Genomic DNA, 22,962 nt, shown 5'->3' with positions numbered 1-22,962 from the left:
ATCCCTGACTGCCTTGTGCCAGCTCGTGTGAGTGGCCATTTACTTCCCAGCTGGAGAGCTGCACAGTGAGGGAGGGGGAAGGAAATCCCACTCTGTGCTAGAATTGTTTTGGTGTACAGTATCAGGGATATTTCTTCCTCTGTTGTTACAACTACCTTACGCCACGTGTCACTTTCTGCTGTTTTATTTTGCAATAAGAGCAAAATGTCACTTGCTTTTGCAACCTGTACGTGCCATGGGGCATAACGTGGGAAGAACATTGAATATCCCTGTTCCTTCTGCTATCCATGGGCTGTTCACAAAACCACATTAATATCCCTTCCCTCCAGACACCTGCCAGAGACACGAACTTCTCCTGCTTTGTAATTCCTGCCCAGGAGGTTTGGGACACAGATGAGAAGCCATAGGAGGCCCCAGTCCGGTCCTCTCTGGCTTCTTCCCCTTCCCTGGGGCAGTTCCAAGCAGAGAAGCTCGGGATATTCCTGTTTCTCCTCTCTGGATCACCCAGCTGGGCCTCTGACTGCTCACAGAGCTGAGTGCACAACCCAGCTGAGTACCCAGCACTGAATGCAGCCCCTCTGCATTCACCAGCCGAGCCACCTGCCCAAACGTTGCTACTTCGTGCAAATTCCAGCCCAAGTTTCCCAAGCAAGGACGCAGCCAGGCTGCCTGGAATGGATGCTGAGAGCAGATCTCACACTGGGCCAGTGTGCAAGCAGCTGGAGATGCAAAGCACCACAAACCTGCCCTGTGCCAAATACGGGATGTGGCATGAGTCAAAGTGAGGGACACCAGGAAATAATAGACTTCACATGAAGGAGAGCAATAATTAGCAGCTGTAAATCACCTTTCATCTCCAGATCACAGAGGCGTCTCAAGCACTAATTAGCACAGCCTTGCAGCATCCCTGCCCCATAACTAGCACGGGGCAATGGTTATTCCTCTGCTGGCACGCAGCCACGTGTCCTTGCAGGCACCAGCAAGAGGGAACTGGCTTGCAAGGTTGGTCCTGTTCCACTTCTCACAGCCGGGCTGGAGGTTGCTGGGCACCTGTGCCAAGGCTGTGCTCTGTGCCCCAAGCCAGTGCAGGTTTGGTGTCTGCTTCCACAGCAGGTAAGTGAAGATGGGCCAGGGGGAGCAGAACACGCTTGGGACCCAACCCATTTCTGCTTTGGGTTCTATCTGATATTTTCTGTGTGGAAATCCCTGCTTAACTCAAAGAAAACGAGTGAGCACGGTAAGCTCCTCCAGGAGCAGAAGTCCCCCTTAACAGCATTTTAAGTAAGTATGGCAGGGAAGTTTACAATCTCCTAAAGATTTCGTAAATACACGTGTGTATATATTTAAATACTAATATTTACAAAACATTTTCAAAAAAAACCTGGAGTTCTTTAACCTTGGTAGTTATCTCTGTAATGTTGGGAAGACACACCCAAAACACTTGTTAACTTGGGCACGAAGCAGAGAAGACAGGTTTGTAAGGATCTATATGTGGAGTTGTTCATATTTTTTGGGAAGTATACAGAAGCCTGGCCAGCCCCAGCCTCAATCTCCTGCTTCTCTGAGGGGAGTCATCTTTTGTGGGTAAAATGAAATATGCTTTTCTTGGAAGAATTTAAATGTGAGAAAGGACAGATTTCCTGGCATACTCAGGAAATTTCCCAGTTAGCTGTAGGTGAACCAGATCCATCTTCCTTCCCCCTGGGCTGGTTACCTACAGCACACCAGCAGCACCCCAGTGCCTGAAGGACACAGCATGAGTCTCTGGGTTGCAAAACTTATCTATTTTGAGTTTGCAGTGAGCAAAATGAAGCAGAAGTTACTGGGCTTCATGTGGGAATTGAAATGTAAGACTGTGAAATATGGAAGAGGGGAATCAGACTGGTTAGTCTCTCTCTGCATTTGAAATGCCTATGAATATTGTTGAAATAGTGCGTGTGATCGTTTTGCATGGCTGAAAATAGCTCTGCAAGGTGCCGGGTGGCAGTGCAAGCCAGCCCTTGGCATCACACAGCTCCCAGCAGCGTTTCGTTGTCACACCAGGAGCTTTGCTGTACAAAGAAAGCACAACTGGAGTCTGCTGCATTGTCCATGCTACAAGGAGGTAAATTAAAGGCTAGAGAGATTTTAATTTGCTCCAGGACATAAAGAACGTCGGGGCAGAAGTGAGACCTGTGAGCCCTAGCTGAGAGTCCCTTGCCCTGACTTCTGAAAGATGTGGGATCCATTTCCTTCGTTAAAAATAACCTTGTTTATAACCTCCCTTTCATGATTCAGCTTTTCTGCAGTCATCAACTGATCGCCATCAAAGCAGGGCAGCATCAGATTTCAGGAGGAAGATGCAGTAGGCTGTTGCAGCTCAGGCGTGCTCCTTGCAAAGGGCAGTTTGATGGAGAAAATGAGGGATGCCTTGTCAAAGGGCTGCCCTTTTTGGAGAGGAGCTCTGCTCTCTGAAATCGCTGTGCCAAATCTGCCTGGAGCTTCTGCTGTGCAAATCCCCACCCGTGGCTTCTGCCCTGCCAGAAACACCAGTGCCTCATCACCATGAACTGGCCCCGTGCAGGCCCAAAGCTACAGACAAACGTGGTTTTCCTGGTTCCTCTCCTCCTTCTTGCCTGTAGGTCAGAGCATCAGACATGCGCTGCTCTGCATGCGGCGACCTGCGGCCCTACCAGTGGCACAGCTACCAGTTCCACATTTAAAGCAAGACTCATTGCCAAGAAAAATCTCCTAGAAAGTCCCACACCCCCACTTTTTTATTCCTTGCACTATGGTGTGACGTGTCTCTCAGGCAGCACAGCTCCCCAGGCTTCTAATGACCATGTTGTGAGGGTTTGCTAACTGCTGCATTATGTTGCCTGCAAAAATCAGGCTACACAGCTGCAGTCCTCATCCTGTTCAGCAGACTGGGAAGCAGAGACACGGAATGGAAAGGACCATCCCTTTCCAAAACCTTCTGGTGGTTTTTGGCTAGCTGTGGATTAAGTTGCCATGCTCAGATTGGTCAGCGACTGCTGGCCCAAGTGGCATGCCCATGGACACACAAATAATCAGTAGCAAACACCCAAGCAGAAGCCAAGCTCTTGAGACACAATGCTGTGGTGCAAATTTGTGCTCATCCTTATTTTTTTTAGGAGCTAATCCTTTGTCCTTGAAGGAAGAGGAATTTTCTATAAATGTGGTATTTTTTTACACCTCATTGTGTGTTTAATGTTTAACAGTGGGATCATTATGGTTTTATTAGCAGCATGTAACGCTTTGTCATCTTCAACTGACTTTGCAAACATTAACTAATTGATCTCAACTATGAATCAGTGGTGGTAACTAGGAAGGGAGTTGAAGTGGTCTGCTGGTGCTTGCTCGGGAAGTGGTTGTCAGAACAAGGCACAGAAACCAGGGCTCACGTTTTGCTGCTCAGACCACGAACACGACAGCTTTATTAGTGTTATTTCCATTAGTGCTTCTGTCAGGGAGGGCTACTCTGTGTGCAATAAACAACCCTCAGCTGCTTCTCTCTGCCTCTGGTTGAGTTCATGCTTGACAAAATGTCACCAAACCCAAAAAAATGCTGAATTAAGGAAAACACAACAAAAAAAGTGACTGACTTTGTTTTCCTCGGTGATCCAGTGGTTGCCAGTTGTTTTCCGCTCACCCTAACAAAATGCATAATTCAATTATCTATATTTGTGGGAATTAGATGCTAAAGTCAGAAAGGAGCAGGGCTGCTTGCAGCCAGAGCTCGAGAGGTTTTTAAGGGCCACATCGGCAGAGACTGGCTGGAAGCATCCTGAAGCCGGCTGCCAGGAAATTAGCTCCTCGTTTGCAGTATGCAGAACATGTACGGCGGCTTCATGATTTACTCGCTCATCTGCTTCACATTGCGCCTACTCTCCCTCGCGACTGTCCTGGCGTACGCAATCTTGTGTTGCAAAACAGGAGTGAAAATGAGCACTGCAGCGTGGAGGAGCCGCGCCGCTGCCCAGGTGAGGGTGGCCGAGCCCGGCAGGGACACGGCCCCTCGGGGGGATGGCGTGACAACAGCTTCGGCGATGGGAGGCTGTGGTGGCGGCTTTGAGGGCAAATGAGATGTGTTTGGGGGATGTGGTGACTGCCTGGGGACAGCGGGGATGTGGCCCCTCAGTGAGGGGGTGCGGTGATGGATTTGGACATAAGGATGGGGAGGTGCTGGTGGCTTTGGGGACAACAGGAACACAGAGGGAAGGTGTAGTAGTGGCCTTGGGAACAGCAGGGATATGGTGGGGACATGAAAGAGTGGCTTTAGGGACAGAGAGTACAGAGTGGGAAGGCATGATGGTGACTTTGGGTACAGTGGGGGCATATGATGGTGGCTTTGGGGACAGAGAAGGAAGAGCAGGATGGTGTAATGGTGGCTTTGGCAATAGGGGGGACACAGTGGGGGGTATGTGATGGTGACTTTGGGACAGCAGGGACACAATAGGGGGGATGATGGCTTTGTGAACCGTGGGGATGCAGCCCCTCAGCGGGTGGATGTGATGGTGTCTTTGGGGACAGTGAGAACACACAAGAAGGTGTGATGGTGGCTTTGGGGGCAGAGAGGACACAGCAGGGATATGTGACGGTGGTTTGGGGACAGTAGGGATTCAACCCCTCATCTGGGGGCTATGACAGTGGCTTTGGGGACTGAGGGTACACAGTGGGAAGGTATCATGGTGGCTTTGTGGACAGTGGGACTGCAGCTCCTTAGAGGGTGGATGCGATGGTGGTTTTAGGGACAGTGGGGACACAACAATAAGGTGTGATGGCAGTTTTGGAAACAGCAAAGACACAGTGGGGACACTGATAGTGACTTTGGGAACAGTGTGGATACAGTGGGAATGTATGATGGTGGCTTTGGGGACAGAGGGGACACAGCAGGAATACGTGATGGCGATGTGGGGACAGTAGGGATGCAGCCTCTCGGTGGGGGGGGGGGGTGTCACAGTGGTTTTGGGGACAGCGGAGCCCCAGCAAGGAGGTGTGATGGTGGCTTCAGGGATACAGGGGACATGCCAGGGAGGTGCGATGGTGGCCTTGGGGATGGCGTGGACGCGCCAGGGAGCCTTGATGACAGCTGGGGGTGGAGGAGACACGGCAGGGAGGTATGGCAGTGCCTTGGGGACAGTGGCGGTGCAGCCGCTCAGCAGGTGGCGGCGGCTTTGGGGACAGGTGGGCTCGGTGCGGGAGCGCGGTGGCTCCGTGCACAGCGGCCGGGCAGAGGTGCGGGTGCCGGGGGAGAGGTGGCCGGGCAGAGGTGCGGGTGCCTGGAGATGTCCGGGTACAGCGGCGGGAGCGGCGGCCCCGGGCGCGTCCCGCGGGTCCCGGCGGGGCGGGGGTCGCGGGGCGGTTGCCATGGCAGCAGCCGGGCGGCGCGCGCGGCCGGCGGGGCGCGGCGCGGCGCGGCCCCGGAGCGTACCATGTGCGCCCGGCGGCGGGAGGCGGCGGCGGAGGGGCCACGACGGCGGCGGCTGCTGCTGCTGCCCTGCTGCTATAGCTCCGCCGCGGCGGGCCCGGCGACCAGGAGCCGCTGCGTCAATGTAACGGTGGGGACGGGGGGCGGAGGGGACGGGGAGGACGAGGGGGGACGCTGGGTGGCATTTCCACGCCGCGCGTGGCCGCGGGGAGAGGGGGGTGAGGGGGGCGGAGGGCGGGCGGGAGGCGTTAAAATGGCGGCGCGCAGGCGGCCCCCGCGCTAAACCGGCCCCCGTGGCTCGCCCCACGCCGCCGCGCGTGGCACGGAGCGGCCGCCGCTGCCTGCGAGCGCCGCCGCCGCTGCGAGGTAAGGCCGGGGCGACCGCGGGGCGCTCGGTGCCCCCCCGAGCCGTGGGTGCCCGGGAACGGGGGGCGCGCTCCGGGGAGGGGGCGCGGCGGCGGCTGGTTCTGGTCCCGGTCCCGCGGGCGGCTGTCCCGGGAGCAGCGCAGGCGGGCTGGCCGCGGGTGCTGGCGCGGCTCCGCATCGCTCCTTTGTCTGGCGGCGGCGGCGGGCCCGGGCTCCGCTCCGCTCCGGCGGGCGGCTGCGAAGGGCGGCTGGCGCGGTACGAGCGTGGCGGGGGCGGCGTTCTGTTCTTTAATAGGAAAAAAAAAATCACAAAGCCCACACCAGAACTAATTTTTGCAGCCGAAAGTGTTGCAGGCGCTGCCGTACCCCCGGACTCCTGGCAGCGTGGCAAAGCCCTGCTCGGAGTAGCGGGAAGCGGAGTTTTAGTTCTGGAAAAGCAGCCCAAACTCTCCGGAGGGCTCCGGCCGCCGCAGCGGCGAGAGAGGGGCCGGAGGGGAGGGGGGATTTTTTTCTATCCTTTTTTTTTTTTTTTTTTTTTTTTTTTGACTCTTATGAAGACATGCGCATTTGTTCATTCTTGCCACCGCACTGGAGTCTGCCTAGAAACAAAGAACACAGCCTGGCGAAGTTGATGCTGGCTCCCGAAGTGTCTGGCTTTTTTTTTTTTTTCCCCCTTTCTTTTCCTTCATTTACTTGTGCCATCGGTAAAAGCCTCGAGATGTTTCCTTCAATTATTCCCATGTGCCTGCTGATGGAAACACACACCCTCCCCGCCTCTCCCCTTGGCCCCCCTCGCCCCTAGCAGGCCAGGTTACGCATTTTGAAAAGTGCAGCCATGATAGACAGAGCAAGTTCTCTCTCCCATTTTGCCCCGGCCCCGCGGTGTGACAGCTCGCAGGAGGTGTGCCTTCTCACCGGGAGCCACCCCCTTGCTGAATCATCGCCCAGCCATGGCCGGACAGCTCGTCCGCCCGGGCAGCGGAGCGTTCCCCGGCCGAGCATGAGGCGCTGGCGGGGCTGACGCGAGGCGCAGACCTGTTAACATTCGGCTCAGGCGCGGGCGAGCGAGGCACAAACCTTCCCGTTTCATGGCAGCGGGAGCCGCGGATGCAGCTTTGAGCTCAAAGGCAAGACGTGCGCTGCTGTAAGGAATGTCCCCTGCCTTTGAGGTAGTGAAAGTCCGGCTGCATGGTCCTGCCGCTTTTGCCTCTGAGAACTCCCGTCTTGCTCAGATAGGCTCCGTGTGCGATCAGCAGCGGGCTCGGGGAGTGATGTGCGAATTCGTGGTGTTGTGGCTCTTAGCTGTAATCCTGTATTGCGTTTGCATAGAGAAGTGTATGAATAGTAGTGTTGTGTCTGTGCTGTTTGCCTAAAACTAGTTTATTCTGCACTGAGGGAGGTCATTGCCTTTGTTACTGCAAGGAAATAATGACTTAATCTTTATGGGGTTTGGGGTGCAAGTGTTAGATGCTGAGGTGTTGCGAGGTATCCCTGCCTCCATTCAAAGGTTGCCAAAAAGTAAGAGAGTAAGAAGTGGGATGAGCAATTTTCAGCTGGGGTGTATCAGGCAAGACTAAATTGCAGCAGTTGTTGGACATGTAACATGATCCTGTAATTAAAGTGAGGTTATAGTCTATACCATGTTGAAACTATCGGGTGTCTGCGCTAGATCAGTCTGAATTAAACTAGTTATTCTGGGATTATACAGAAGCAGAAGTAATGCAGTTAAAGTTTCCACAGAGCAGCTTCCATGGGGTTGCAGAGATGTTTTCCCCCTATGGGTCCTCCTTGCGGGTGTTTTGCTGTTAAGGTAATTGTGGAGGCTGCAATGGTGCTGCTTTCTAGGTTGGAGAAAGGCCTTACATGGCACAGTCCTGCTCCTTGGAGCTTAATTTACTAAAGAACATCCCAATCATGCATCTCTGGGAGGGAAGAAAATCCTGAAGGGGGAACTTGGGGGTTCAGCTTCATGCAGAAGTGAAGGACTTAAAGGACTCTGTAATTTGGTCTTAAAATTTCCCTGCCCCCATTACTCTCCATACCCCAAGAAAGATGAGTGGTAGCAAGTCTGGTGGAGAGCCTGCAGACTGTGGTCTTTTCAGTGCTCCTGCCAGTGGGGCAGGATCTTCTGGGGTGGCTTCAGGCAGCTCTGGTTTGCTGTGGGGTTGTTCTGGTGTGGAGCTGCACATGCAGACCTGGGGGCTGTGCAGGGTACAGTGTGTGGGCACCAGCTCTGCTCACGGGTGCTGATTTCCCCTGGTGTGTGTGTGTATATATATAGACATGGCACATATTTAAACGAAGTCATTTTAAAGTAGACATGGCCCAGAAAAGTTTTGAGAACTATTTCAGTGTTTTGAGTGTTTCTTTTTCAAAGACAATAGACTGTGCTGAAGCTTCTAGGTAATATGGAATGTGGTGATAGCAGGAGGAGCAGTCTACTTTGGGCTCACTTGGCCTTCCTAGGAGCAGCTGAATTTTATGTGTGCACCTGGTTCAGCCTCTTTACAGCTGTATGGCTGCTGCAGATCTGGTGCTGCCTTATGGGCCTTTTGGGATGTGTTGGCAGGGGCCCAGAGCAGACCTGGTGGTCAGCAAGGAAATTAGCTCCACAGTGCTGTAAATTGTCCTGCTCAGCCTCCTGCAGCATGTGGCCTGGTCAGCAGAACTCAGGCTGCCACATCCTTTCCACTGCTGTGAGGGACCCACATGGGGGAAGAGGGAGTGGATCTAAATCTGCCATTCCTCCCTCCAGTGCTGGACCATGTGCTGCAGGAAGGTTACTCACAGTAGGGGTGCTGGGCAGTTGTCCCTCTGAGATGTTGAATCCACACAGAGGATTTTATAGTGGTTTTTGTGCCTGGTTCCACATCAATGGAAGCCTTCTCTGCCCTCTTATTCTGTGTTAGGGAATGACTGGCATAAACCTTACACGTTATTCTTAGAATTTTGCGGACCTAGAAATTTTCTCCTGGGCTTGTCCTATCTTGGCAAGAGGAATACGTGGAGCTTAGAATTTTGCACTTATGATGCCATCACATTTGAAGTTTTGAGGGGCTGTTCTGCTGTTCTGTTTAAGGGAATCTCAAAGTGCAACTCAAAAACTTGTGACTGCAGAGAGAGAGGATGACTTTCTTGCTTTTTGCAGCATAGCTTGCAAATCAATTTTGAACCTGGTGCTGTTGTACAAGTGGTCCTGCTTCTGGCCTTTTCCTCCAGCCTCTTTTGTCCTTGTAATTTAAGAATAATCTTGCAGAATAACAAGGAAAAAAGGATGCTCATTTTAGCCATCACTCAGCTTCTCCATGTGGCCACAGAAATGGTTGTGTTGGCACAAGGACTTGGGGGGCCCAGGCAGGACAGGAGGAGGCTGGGCCATGGCAGAACTGCATTGCTAATGTCTGGATTTTCCTGAAGGCACAAGTGAAACCTGGCTGGCCTGGTCACCAGTGCCTGCAGCTCAGTCAGCAGCCTGAAAGCAAATGAAAATTCTCTTTGTGGCTGATGCAGGCACACGTGAAGATGATGAATCTACAGCTGGGATTTGGTGACTGATGCCCACAGCAGGACACCCCTTCTGTGCTGGTGGTTACAACTTGGCTTTGTTGGTGGAGTGAACCATTGCATGACTCAGATGTGTTGGGAAAGAGTATGGAGCATTCATAGGAGGAAGCTTTTTGGACCATGAACATACTAGAAGTCACATGTGGAGACTGAGTACTAAGAACATGAGGCTGCTCACTGAGAGGGAGGCTGAGCACTGGAAAGCACAGTTTGCTTAGATCTCAATATTCAAAGGTAGTCATAGGAGTGATGGCTGTCTTGGTGGGCTTTGAGAACAGTGCAGACATCCAACCAAAGAACTGCCGCGTCAGACAGACATGGCATCTTGCATTTCCATTGCCCAGCTCCAGCCTCCTAGCAGCCATCAGGAAAATGTGAGAAAAATCTTCCGCAAAATGCTAGAAAATCTTGGTTGGGGAGCGACTGCAGCCTGGAAGCAGGGATGTCTTTATTGAACAGTGTGTGTGTTTGCTCTTAAAATCCCTTAAAAGCTCTGAAGCTCAAGCTTGCTTGATTTGCTGTGTTTGCCATATGTAATATTTCAGTGAGAAGTTTCAATTCAGTGCGGCTGAGTTGATGCAGGAGTTCCTTTTTAGGTGGTAGGGATCCACTTACCCATGTGTAATGTACTGGTTTGCTTTGTAGACTGGTTTTTGGAGGGGGGGGACTGTGAGCTTTTTAGTTCCAGACCTCTGGGCAGTGCATGCATCCATCTCTAGGGCAGTGCTCAGGTTCTAATTTGTCATATGATTTAGGCAGACTCGTCTCTTTGCTGAAATTCAGTCTTTAAGCTGGAGCATTTATAATAAAACATTTTGTAATTCTCTGTTTACCTCTAATACAACACCACGGGTTTCCCAGGCTTTCCATCTGTGTCTGCTGCTGAAATGGGATTCCTTATTGTGCCCCCTAAGTATAGAAATTGTATAAATGGATCCTTTTACTTTGTTTTCTCCAGATTTCCATGTGTGCAAAGTGCTGCCCCTGGATAGATGATTTACCTGAATTTGTGCTTGTGATGCTTTTACAGTTGGTCACCTCTTCCCTGCTAAGCTGTGCAGTGCATGTTGTTCTTTTAAAAGGTGTGCATCCTCCCCTTTTTCCATGCCATCTTCCAGGAAGGATTGTCTACCCAGAGCGATGTTATCGTCTCCCATTTTAAATGGTGTCAGCAGATATTTGTTTTTTCCCTTCTCTCATTTTGATGCTAAGTACTCACCATGGGAATGAGTCGTCTTGTATTATTCACATGGAGCGAATCTGTGGCTTGGCCTGCAAATTACAAGGCCCTGCTGAGTGAGGGTGAGGGCTTTGGGAGCCCAAGTAAAGGTGCCAGGATCTGTTTGCTTTGGGTTTTTTTTTTTTTTTTTATAAAAGCACGTAGGCCGATAGCAAGCTGAAAAAGCAGTGGCCTTCTGAGCCGGGTATTTTATGTCTGAGGGCTTCTGAATGCATAAAATCAGAGAGAATGTGTCTGTGTAATCCGATCTGCTCTTGAAAGCCTTGTGGAGGGCTGCATGCTGCAGACATAAGCTGTGTCAATAAGAACTCTATTCACCCTCGGAAAACAGCCTCGTGATCAGGTTTGATTGGCAGGCTTCCTAAGGGAGGCCTTTTTTTGAGAAAGCTCTGATTTTTTGGCGGTACTTCTGACTGCCTTTTCGGACTCCCACTTATTGTTCTTTCCTCGGCATGATAAACTTGGATATTTTTGCTGGGGCAGAGGGAGGAGGATTTCATGTAGCACTGGAACAGGAGTGTGGGGTGAGTTTCCTTCCTTGCAGTGCAGCTCCTCTGCCAAAGCTGTATTTATGAGCATGAAGGTGAGGGATTTAAAAGAATATGAGGTAGGACTGGAGGTCACTGTGTGCAGGAGAGTGCACCATACCCTTGTGCGTGCTCAGGGTACTGTCTTGCAGAACCCTGGCACAAAGCACCCATCCTTGTAAAAGTCTTGGATGGTAATGCACAAAATGTGTGGTTGTGCATGCTTATGTGTGTTTTTCCCCCTTGGTTCTGCAGATGTCTGTTATCCAGAAATGTTGTTGGATAAAATTCTGCTTTTGCTAATGCTGTCATAAATCTGCTGTGAAGGCAGCGTTGTACTAATGGCTGTAATTTGCTGGTTGCTATTAAATATATATATATTTTTTTTTAAATCACGCAAGGCAAAAATCTAATTCTGCTTTATGAAGTATTCTACACCTGGCATGTAATCTTTTAAAATCTTGTAGGAAAAATCTTCTTGAGCTGATAAAAATTATACTTATGAGATTTGCTGAAAGCAGAATGTTAGTCAGAATACCAGGTTCTGAGCTGCTGTTCAGTGTGTAGCATTTGTGTAAATGGCATTTTCTGCTGCATTACGTATGTGATATTCAGTGTTTGCTCTGCTGAGGTCTTAAAGCCATCACTGGGTTACTGGCTTTAACAAAAGAGATAATGGACTTTCAGTTTTGCATGTTTCTATTTTTTTTCCAAGTCCTTTGGTCTATGTGTCACTTTTTTTAAAGCTTCATGTCCTTTGTCAAGTGATGATTTGAAAATTAGCTCATCTGTATGTCTTTCTGGGTTATTCCTGTAGCTGCAAATGAAAGCTTTAAAATATAATTAGAATGTAATATGCACGAGCTCAAAGAAAAAAAAAAAGAAATAATGCAAAGCTATTATTTAAGAGAAATGCAATTATGTTTTGAGCCAATTGAGGCTTGACTTAATTTCTCAGGGTTTGTTGGTGATGATGTAGTAAAACCAAAATTAACTCTTGAAATATGCCTGTCCTGAGTCAGGAATTTGGCTGCTGAAAATGTAGAGCCACTGAAAGAAGGGGAATCTCCTTGCAGGGGAGCCTGTTCCTGTGCAGTTTGCAGATGGATGCAGCATTTGGGGTAATTCCTGCAGTTCCATTTTCCTGGCTCTTCCCAGCTGAATCCTTTTCAATTACAGCCTGATCTTGCCTACAACAGCTTTAGTAAAAAACTGTGTGTTTGAGGTGGGATTGGCCCCTGAGCAAACAGTGTGCAGCCCTTGGCAGCCATGGGCAGGGCGAGGGTGGGCAGGAAGCACTGGCTGCTGCTCCTCTCAGTGTGGGGAGGCCACAGCTGGGTGATTTGTTTTTACTTCCTGTTCCCAATCTGTTTGGGTCAAAAGAAGCGGTGTTTTTCCATATTAAGATGTTTGGCTTCGTTCTGCTAGGCAGCAATAAATTTTACACTGTGCACAACGTGTTTCTTATATTTCAGAGGCACTTCATTGCTGCCTTTGACTTTTAATTTGGACGGTGGAACCTTTATTAGTGCTTTCTTTGTTGCACGACCTGCTTTTCAAGGAAAACAGAAAGCTTTTTCTTTTTTCTCCTTTCCCTCTGTTTTGGAAAGAGCCTTTGAAATATCTCGCAGGTCTGTAGCTGAGCAGAGGGAGGGAGCTGGCAGGTCTGTCTGCCATGCCTGGCTCCTCAGCAGGCTTGCAGGGAGATGGGTGCACCTCAGCCTACTTCTCTGCTCCTGGAGTTAATTGGGATGTGCTTGGATTTAATTCATTAGTGCTCCTGAAGCGTTTGGTAATGTTTCGGTGGAAGGTTCTGGGGCTGTGTGGTGGTGAGGTGTGGTTGTGCAATGCAGGTCTGTGATGCTGGGAGGAGCCTGTGTGGGTTGATGGCCCAGTTGTTAAAGTGGTCCTAAAGGCTGGAATGGTGAGCTGTAAAACATCCCCGTGTCACTGATGGGAAATCCTGCCCGGTAAAGGACAAGCTCTGAGCCATGGCTGACTGCTGGGCTGCTGCTGGGAGCTGTTCTCCAGAGCACTGAGTTAGCCCACAGCATGCAAAATGTCACCACAGGCCATAGGGTGCAAAACTGACGGAGAAGAAAGAATCAGGCTCTTTAGGCTCTTCCCTGGTTGGGCAGCAGAGGTGTTTGGGTTTCTCTCACCAAAATCTGGTTAAAACTCTTAATCAATGCTGGTCACTCTTCCTAAGTTGCTCAATTGTAGGATCTCCTACTCTGTAGCAGCAAGTCAGGATGGATAAATATTTTTATGGCCGTACGAGGTGTCAGTGGGCTCCTTTATAGTCTGAACATTTTTATATGAATAGTAATAAGCAGTGCTGGCCCAGGGGGGCTTGTATTGCATTCAGATACGTTTCAGTGAAGTTATTTTTGAAGTACAAAAAAGAAACAGTGGCACAGAAAAGAAACAGTAGCAGGGTTACAGGTGGTTTATCCTCCTTTCTCTTAAGCTTCCAGATGCTGGAGTTGTATCTGACTGAGGAAGTCAGAGTGCAGAGGTGTTCTGTGAAACCTCCATGCCCTCAGACTGCCCAGGTTTTGGCACTGGCATCTCCACCTTGTGTTTGCACTTGAATCCTGGATCCACAAACATACACCTCCATTCCGTGTACTCTGCTTGTTCCAAGTCCATCACTGATGAATTTGCCTTGACTAATTACTCAGTGAAGCACTTGGTGTGACAAGCCCAGTGCCCTTCGTTAAGCAGAGCCTCGGTAACGAGCTCAGCTTGGCGCTGTCCCAAGTGCCCAGGCGTGGTCTGGCTAATGAAGCAGCACCTTTCACAAGGTGCCTGAGGAAGCTGCACTTCAGGTCATGTAAATAAGGAAACCAGAGTGGGCTGCTCTCCTGCAGGATGATCAGGGAGCCCCTTCCCTCCTGCATCTCCTCTGTGAGGTGACACCTCCCCTGCTGCCTCTGGGTGCAACCAGCCTCTCCCCCTGCTCACAAGTGCAGGCAGGTTATCCCCACTCCTCCCCATGCCTGCCCTGCACGCTCCCTTGGACCAGTCTGCCCAGGGCACCTCTCTTGGGTGGCTCTCTCACAGGATTGACCACCTTCATCATGATTCTCAGGGTCATTTCAGGCAGAGCAGTGGGTTGAGTAGCTGTGATCCACATTTCTTCTGAGACTGTGGAGATGAATATGGCATGTAGGGCGGATTCTGCATGAGGTTTTATGAACCTTGCTGCAGGGGAAGACCTGCTGGGTTGGGGACTTTCCAGCTCTGGTGACTGTGTTGTAATATGACTCATTCAGTAGCTGATGCTCAGGTACCAAGGTTGGAATGAGGGTCCTGTTGCCAAATGCCAAATTCATTCTGTGCCCTGTGTTAGATGGAAGGTTGTCCTTCTGACAAGACCTTGAGATCTATTAATAAGGTACAGGGAAGCTTCTCATGTGTTTAATAACAAATTTATTTATTTTCTGTGCAGTGCCACCCACTTGTTTTTCTAGAGATACTGGATTTCTAAATTCAGCCCAGGTGCAGAGACTGTCGTAGGTGCCCCTGACTGGGTGGTGACACCATTTTGCATGCCAGCTTACATGATAAGGTTTTCCCCTAGGTCTTGGAACATCTTGTGGGGAATGTGTGGGTTTGGGACAAGAGGGAGAAACCTCTTGACAGTGGGACTTTGCCAAGGCAGAGCCATTGGCTGCTTGAGCTCCCAGGCTGTGCCCAGTGCGCTTGGCTTCATGGGTGCCACGAGGAGCTAAGCCTGCTCCTTCACACACTTCAGATGTTTTTTGGCACTGAAAGGTGTGTTCTTTCCTCACTGCTGCTCTCCTCTTTCCTCTGCTTTGTCATGAATGCTTGTCATGGCTGAGGGAGAGGGCAGGAATGATGCCTGGCCAATGCAGCCTGTGCTTGGGTCAGCTGGGAAAGGTGGTGAAAGCAGAGCTGGAGGATGCCCAGTGCTGCAGGACAGCGTCTGCATGGGTGAGGTGAGTCAGTCTCTAGCAGCCTTTTGCAAGGTGCTGGGGTTTTTTGGTTCAGTAAAACACTCTAATAATTATGTACTGATTTAATTAAAAAATGCTTAGAGCATCCATTGCATAAGGCCATGAGCTAAGGCAGGTGCCTTTTAGCAGCAGTAATTTGCTTTTTGAAACAAAAGGACTGGACAGTAGAGTTGGACTGATCTCATGCAGTGGCAATTCACCATACACAACATTTCAGACAACTGCCCACTGATTCTGGTTTGTGTTGGCTGGATTTCCCAATGTAGGGACCAGGAGAGCAAGTGGAGAATGCCACAGTCCAGCCAAACATGCCAGATTTGGGACTGACTGGCAGTGATTTGCAGGTTTTTGACACGAGGTTTCCTTTCTCTCAGGAAAATTCAAACACTTGTGAGACGAGTTTTTAGCGCAGTCATTCGTGGTGTTCAGCAGCAAACACGTGACTGGTGGCTGGCTTGTCTGATGGCTTTCTCTTGAGCATCCTCAGATACTTCTCTGTCAGTGTCATGACTGGGGAGAGAGGAATTTTAGAGTTGAACTGGAACTTAAATTTCAAAAGGAGTTTTTTCTCATGAAAATAAATCTGTGTTTGGCTTTGCTGCTCTTACTGTGCTTCATCTTCAGTTTGCTGGTGCTGGCTGTAAAACCATTAAATTCTTAGTGGGGTGGTGCAGAGCAGTGTCTTCAGTTTGAATATGAACATTAGTGAGGAGCAACTGGAATTTAAAATCAAGTTTTGGTGACCAGCAACAGACACTTTTTTGTTGGTCCCATGTGCCTGTGACACGTGCTGGTGTTGGGGCATGTTCCACACTGGTGAGTGCCAGCTCCCTCTCCCTGGCACAGCCCAGGGCTGAGCACCACTTGTTCTGTCTGCAGGAGTGACACTGCTACAGCACAAGTGAGACTTTCCCCTTGCCTGTTGATAGGCAAAGAACCCATTAGGATTGCAGAAACATCTTCAGAGATTTATGCAGCAATTGTAAGCATCCTATCTTCCTTTTTTTTTAGGTTGAAGTAATGCTACAAATACTGTTTTTTATAAAACTCCTAATACAACAAAACTGTCAAGGGGGAGAAGTTCACTGTGGTGATTATTGTCCAAATATAATAACTTTGTGATAGGCAGAAAGTGAGTCTGACTACAAATGGGAGTGATTCTGGGAGGAAGGTAAAAAACCTTAATATTCTGAATGATAGAAGAATGAATTTAAATTCATTTAATGTCAGTAATCTTTGTATTATTAACCATAATCTGCTTCTGAGAAGCATACAGACGTGGCTTCTTTTTTTTCCCCAGCTCTCTGTAGAACTGCATTAATAAGAACAGAGTGTTTCTCCTGACCTCTGCCTTTATACTTTGAGCTCCCAAGGGCACACATTTTTCTCCTGTATTTTTGGACAGCATCTGCAGGTAGTGAAAGCTGCCACAAATAAACAGCAAATCTGAGATCGTGTTACCATAGTCCCAGATCATTTAGCAAAGGGTTAATCCTGCAAGGTGCTTACAGGAGACTGAAACAAGGGCTGCAATCTGGTGTCCTTTTGTGGATGGTTTTAGGATGGTCTTGAACCTGTGTATTGCCAAAGAGGTTCTCAGCAGGGTGATCTCAGGAGGAAACTGAAAGAGTGAGAGGGTGCAGGCTGTTGTAATTTTGGATGTACAACTTTCTGGATGGTTACCAGAGTGGGGATGCAAATGCAATGGTATTGATGAATTGGATGCAGTATTGTTAGCTGGATTGTGGAGGTGAGGAGGCACGACTGGCTTTAGGATTGTTGCTTGGAGCTTTCAGTGTGGGGAAGGAGTGCTGTGGCACATCAGACATCTTTGGGTGGGAGGTTATCATGATCAGCCTCGTGCATTCCCTCCTCTGAGGGAGAGAGCTGCTGCACGCCAGCTCAGCTCTCTGTAGGAATGTGATGTTGCTCATCCTGGAGATCCAGGCAACCAAAACCAGAGAGAGAGAATTAAAACGTGAGATCTGCTTGCTTATGACCTGAATCCCCTAATCACAGCCCCGTGTAAGTGAAGGTCTTAGGCTGGGTTGAGTAGAGGGCATCTCCACCCAAGGAAATGCACATCCCCTCTCCACATCACAGAATTGGAGCTTACTCCTGATGCAGTGCAGTAAAAGAACCTTAAACCTTGCCTTAAACCAGACCTGCTGTTTGTGACACTGCCTCCCCTGTGGCAGGCACAGAGTGAGGGCATGGTGAAGAGAGGTGTGTGCTCCCTGAGCTCCCTGTCCTCAGGACACCTACCCTGGGTGCCTGGAAATGGATCCTGGTGAGTCCATGCCTTTGGAACTGGTCCTTCAGTTCATGGCCTGGATTAAAGCCTTAATTGTATATAAGTGTTGTGATGCTACTTACTGGGGAGTGCCATTGAGGCAGTTCATGCAACAGGGTGGCCACTTTCACTGACCCTGTAATTTCCTTTTGGCTGTGTCTGTTTCTCCTAGGGTATCCCACTAATGCCAAGCCCATGGTAATCCCATGGTGTTCAGTTTATTCCAGGTTGTAAGACTGCAGCCAGTGATGTAAGACTTGCTGGGTTTTTTTCCATGTATGTAGCTAAACTGAAAAATCAATTAAAAAAAATAGGAAAGGAATTTATTCCATTTTAAGCGGCATCAGCAAAGAAAAATAAAAGAAGAATTGTCAGCACATTTTTGGCATAGAGGTGAAGGCAAGATCATATTTTTATGGAAAGATACATAATTTGTTTATTTATTAGATGAGAGGTAGAGATGTTTCAGCTGAGGGATGGAGGAAAAAAGAAAAGGAAAAACAAGGAGGGAGGAAATCTAACGCTCTTTGCCTTTTGTAAAGAAATGCTTCAGTTTTTCTTTTGAAGCAGTCTGGAAATTCAGGTTAGTCACTGTAAAGCTGAATAAATAATTTGTCTGAAAAGCACTGCCTAGCTTGCACACATAGCAGGTAGAAAAATTAAAATATCTCATGAAAGGACTTGAAAAGTACCTTTGGCTCAAATCTGTGATACTGTAAACTGAGGGAGAACTCTGATTTTTCTGTTACCTGAGGATCTGGCTTTTGGTTTTAATCTCTTCTTCTTTCCCTCCCCTCCTCCTCCCACAATATGAAAGGTGTGTTTGTATGGAGGATTTCTTGCAGCACATAGTCAAGGACTGTTTCAGAGTTCAGACAATTTGATCCAAAGGCTCTTCCTAGCCTTGATGGAGCTTTTACAGCTCCTGTGAATTAGGAGAGTATTGGTTCAGCATCGTGTCAGATACAGATAATTGGGGTTTTGAGCATCGCCCACAAACACTTAACAAAGCACTGTGCAGATGTTTTTGAGAGCTAACAAAAACCTGCCTTGTTGCCTGAAGGTGGAATCCACAGCTAGCTGCCTTCTTGGAATAAGCAGATAACAAATTAGCTACTAATACCTTATTTGTGGTTTGATATTCCCACTGCTGCTGCTGCTATTATGTGAAGGTTTTGGGTCACCAGGTGGAGTGCAGGAGCTGGATCCCACTCAGTGTTGGTACCCTGTTTGTGTGGTGTGTTTGGGCAAGGCAGGACAAGCTGTTGTCCATCCATCCATCTCTAGCCTGTGCCTCCTGCATGTTGGCCACACGGGGTGGGGACAGCAGGGACCAGGTGTCCCCACCTGCTCTTGGACTGCAGCAGGTCACTGAGCTGTGCCTGTAAGGTGCTGTGGTACCTGCCTGAAGTCATCGGTGTTCAGCTGGTGTCCTGACTTGGGTTTCTGACAAAGGATGAATAAATGCTCAAGGCCAGGTTGGACAGGGCTTTGAGCAACCTGTTTTAGTGGAAGGTATTCCTGCCCATGACAGAGGCATTGGGAATAAATGATTTTTTTTCATTCTAACCTTTAGATGAAGCTGGATATACCAAACTTGGCAATGGTTTCAGTGTGAGGCCAGAGCTGCTCCTGAGGAAACTTTGGGGACCATTGATTTAAGGTTCATGTCCCATTGGGTGAGCTCTAGGGTAAGGATTCAGCTTTCAGAAAGTACTGTGTGTTTGTTTGCTTTTTGGCTTTTGATCATGTGTGGTTTTAAGAACAATCAGTTCTGAGGGAGCCTCCTGTCAATAATGGTGAGTATTTGTGTAGGGTGATCAAAAGAGTCTCTGCAGGCTGAAGGGGAGGCAGCACAGACAGGCCCACGTTGGAGTCACTGTGTGTTCCCTGTGCCCTTAAGGTGTAGGATTAAGTTTGCAGAAAAGGAACGAGGTCAGGTCTAGACCAAGAAGTAGACTCTGGAGCCCAGCCAGGAGTGTAAGGTTTTTTCCCTGTAACAGCATCCTAGATGTGGCAGTTGTGTTGACTTAGCCGAAATGAGGCTGACATCTGTAGGTCAGGGCTGATTAAAAGGGAAGGAGGGTGGAGAATAGCTCTGCAGAGTAAAGAGGATTTAAAGATAACAGTGGAGGGAGATGTGTGGCCCTTATTTGCAGAATTTGGGTTGGCTGTGGGAATCTGGCTGTGCCTGGGAGCAGGGACCTCCTGGTCCCTGAGTTCTCTGTGGCTGCTGCTCCAGTTCATGGGAGTCTTCTGACTGAGTCTGACTTTTTGGATACAAGTTTGACTTAAGCTTTCCTCTTCTGCTGTTCAAGGGAAGCCTCCCACACAAACCTTTGGCTTGGTGTAAAACCCTGCTGTGATGACAACACCCAACCCTCACTTTGTTGTGTTGGAGGGTTAAGTGTCTGGGTCTCCTGCTTGGTGCAGATGAAAGGTGCTCTATTGCTGAGCTGTGCTGTATGCTGGAGCATTATGTGCTGGAAGCTGCTTCAGAAAATGTTTCTTTGCTCCTTTTGACCTCCATTGTGTCTTCCTGCCCAAATTCAGTTGTGCAGGTAGCTGAGGATGTTGGAGGCTGTCTCTTTTTTGAGAGTGGAGGAAACAGGAGGGTGATGGCACTTCAGAAGCACTAACCCCATATTTTGATAGAAAAGCATATTGTGCCCAAAATTATGCTTCATGATCATTAGCTGCTGCTTACACATTAAGGATGTGGCTCTCAGAAGTGCTCTGACACCAGGGATCTCTGTCCTTTGGGATGGGTGAGGTGACACTGCAAAAAAAAGTAGTATGAAGGAGCATGCCATCTTCAGGGTCAGGAATGTGATTTATCTCTACTTCTTGCCCAGAGACCTTCAGGAGCTGGTCTGCTGTTCTCATTTTTTTTCCACAACAATTCCTTTCAGAAAAAATGGCTGATTTGATTAGATGAACACTTCTGTAGTATAAATCAGAAAGGAAGAGGGTGCTTAGCTTCTTTCTGAAGCAGGAGTTTTTTAGTTTCCAAATGAAAAAACCTTCTTAGCATGATAAAAATAGAGAATTACTTTATGGGGAAAGTACTTGCTTCCCTCCTGGCTCTGCTGGGCAGCCTTCAGCCGGGAGGAAGTGGGGAAATTACCCTCAGCTCCCTTGGACCACAACCAGTCCTAGTGGTTTTCCAGTGAAGTAACTAGAGTTACACCAGAGCTGTGCTTTAGCTCAAAGTTAAGGGGTAAATGACTCCCTTGAAAATGAAAACTGAATTTTAAATCCTGCCAGGCATGATGTCCCCTCTCGGTAGGACCTGCAACCTGTGTGGCACTGCATGACAAAGCACAGGCCATGTTGGATGGTGAGATTCATCATGTTGGGGTGCTCAGTCCAGCTAAGCAGCATGGATAGCTGTGATTACCACTCACATCAGTCAGTAACTTTTATATTTGGAGAAATAACTGCATAAGCAGTAGTGGCCTCACATAGAATTCTGGGCCTCTCTGTTGGGAGACAGGCACCTATTTGATAATTTTGTAGAAAATAAATTATCTTGGCCTTTATTCTGGTCCCTAAATTCATTTTCAACTGTGGCAAGAGCCAGGATTTAAGCCTGGGTTTCCCCAAGTAAAATGCAGTTAATTAGCCCACTCCATCGTGCAGCGTTCTCTGTTAACAAAGGCAGTACACTCAGCCAGACAGCTCTTGCTCACAAGTGATGCTCACCTTTTGTATGGCAGAGTGTGCTTGCTCAGAGCCTGGAGTCCTTGTTTGCATCCCTTTTCAGCAGTGCTTCTTAACCCCTCTGTGCAGCCCCATTGTAGTGCTGCCTGTCTCCAGTTGAGAGACTGCTGGCACCAGGGTGTGTTGAAGTTTGAAGGATGGTTTGTGTTACTGGTAGGGCTGTGGAGCTTTACCAAGGTCAGAAACTGCTGCAGGGTAAAGGGGAAGAGGGTTTCTACCCCAAGGAGCTTGTAGCCCTCAGGGTGATGTGACATTAGTGTTATTAGCTGTAAATTGGAAATGGAGTTCAAACAAAATTGGGGGGCAAAGTGAGACAGTTAAACCAGCTTGGTTTCTGAGCTGGAAGAAGGATGTATGATCCATTGTCTGGGGTCCTTGCTTGCTGTTCTCACCAGAGCAGATCTCCTCACACTGATAAGCTGGAGCTCAGCACCAAATGCTGCTGTGGTGGATCAGGTGTGGGGAAATAAGCCAGCAAGGTTGCTGGGGTACTCTGCTGCACTGCTTCTGGCAATCAGGGGATGTGTTAGAAATTTCTCTTTGTCATCTCCCCACTGATTTGGGTTCAGAGGCTGGGGTGAGGCAGGCTGCTTCCTGAGCACTGCAGGTTGTTGCCAAGTTTTCTTAAATGGCCACCGACCTCAGGTAGATCACTTAATTCTGTTCTTCTGCAAAGGAGTTGCTTGGGTTAAATGTTAAGAACTTTGAGTTTTCAGTATCATGATATCGTACTGATGGTTTCAAAATACTATTTTTCTTCCTTGTGTGAATATCTAAATTTGACTGTTGTACCTGCAGTGTTACAGGATTTAGTAAACTGGGGAGAGGGACAATCCTTAGTTTAAGTGTAACTATTGGCTGTAGTCTGTAAAAATGTGTCTTCAATTAAAAAAAAAATAGGGAATTATTTTCAGATCCTGTAATCTATTTAAATGCAGGCTCTTCAGTATTTGGCTGCTTCCTGAAGACTGCACTCACTGATATTGTAATCCAGAGCCTGTGTGTGCAGGCAGTGCCATGTGGTTGAATGCAATCCTTGCACAAAAAATCATCTGTATGTAGATACTAGAATGTGAACAGTGATGTCTGTGTGAGTGGATAGCAGGTCACGACCCCCTGAAAATAGAAACATATTGATGTTGTTAGCAAAAGCTGTGGAGCATGTTTTCCTTGAAAATTGTTATTCAATGTTCTTGCTGTCTTTTGAATTAAACATACTGTAAGAATTGGTTTGCTGGAATTTTGACTGTTCTGGAGCACTGGGTATTGGGTAGTTATTATTAACAGCCAGGGAAGGTAGCATGACCTACTGAACAGACAGCAAGATGCACAGACACTAGCAGCAGGGAAATCTAAGACAACGCATGGAAAAATATGTACAAGGTAAAAGTTGCGCAGCCAGCCCTTATGCAGCAAATAAAGCAAGGTCTCACTGACCTTGGCAGCTGTACAGGGCAGTCTTTGCATAAGAATGACTTGTGCTTAATATGCTAGAGAAATTATTCAGGGACAAATATTCCTGTTTTCTGCAGCACTGGGGACAATGTCATCTTCCATCTCCAGTCGCAACACAAACACAAATACATTGCAGATGGGGTACAAGGAGGACCTGGCCTTCCTCAGGCACAGCCAGTTCTGCTTCCCGTGGCCTAGAGAAAGATATTTGGTGCTGTCCTCCTGACAAAGCTGGATCCAATGCCTTAGAGCAGCCACCTTTGAGACTGGCAGTGGCTGGACAGAAAGGCAGTATGATGGGTGTCTCCTTAATTAGTCTGTGCAGTTTGTGTCTGCTAGTAAGAGATCTGCTGGATTTGGAGATCAGAGGGGCACTTTGC

General features: G+C 48.6%; 1 protein-coding gene across 18 annotated transcripts in view; it reads left to right on the top strand.

Moving 5' to 3' along the window:
• The first annotated feature begins 3,964 nt into the window (after positions 1 to 3,964).
• Positions 3,965 to 22,962, top strand: part of MBNL3 (muscleblind like splicing regulator 3) — a 92,357-nt gene continuing 73,359 nt past the window's right edge. For 6 of the 18 annotated variants that reach the window (XR_010440217.1, XR_010440216.1, XM_064712574.1 and 3 more), the window contains exon 1: positions 5,480 to 5,561. Coding sequence is in view for 2 of the 18 variants with exons in the window: in XM_064712575.1 (XP_064568645.1) it covers positions 6,949 to 6,966 (18 nt within the window). In the remaining 16 variants the exon portion in view is untranslated. Of the gene's footprint in view, positions 3,984 to 5,479; positions 5,562 to 5,693; positions 5,798 to 6,662; positions 6,967 to 22,962 lie in introns of those variants that run through there. The other 12 variants (XM_064712571.1, XM_064712564.1, XM_064712567.1 and 9 more) reach the window with 11 other exon arrangements.

The sequence above is a fragment of the Zonotrichia leucophrys genome, chromosome 4A (assembly GCF_028769735.1).
Source record: "Zonotrichia leucophrys gambelii isolate GWCS_2022_RI chromosome 4A, RI_Zleu_2.0, whole genome shotgun sequence".
Taxonomy (NCBI): domain Eukaryota; kingdom Metazoa; phylum Chordata; class Aves; order Passeriformes; family Passerellidae; genus Zonotrichia; species Zonotrichia leucophrys.
Note: the sequence above shows the minus strand (reverse complement) of the source record. Positions and strands in the feature narration are given on the sequence as shown.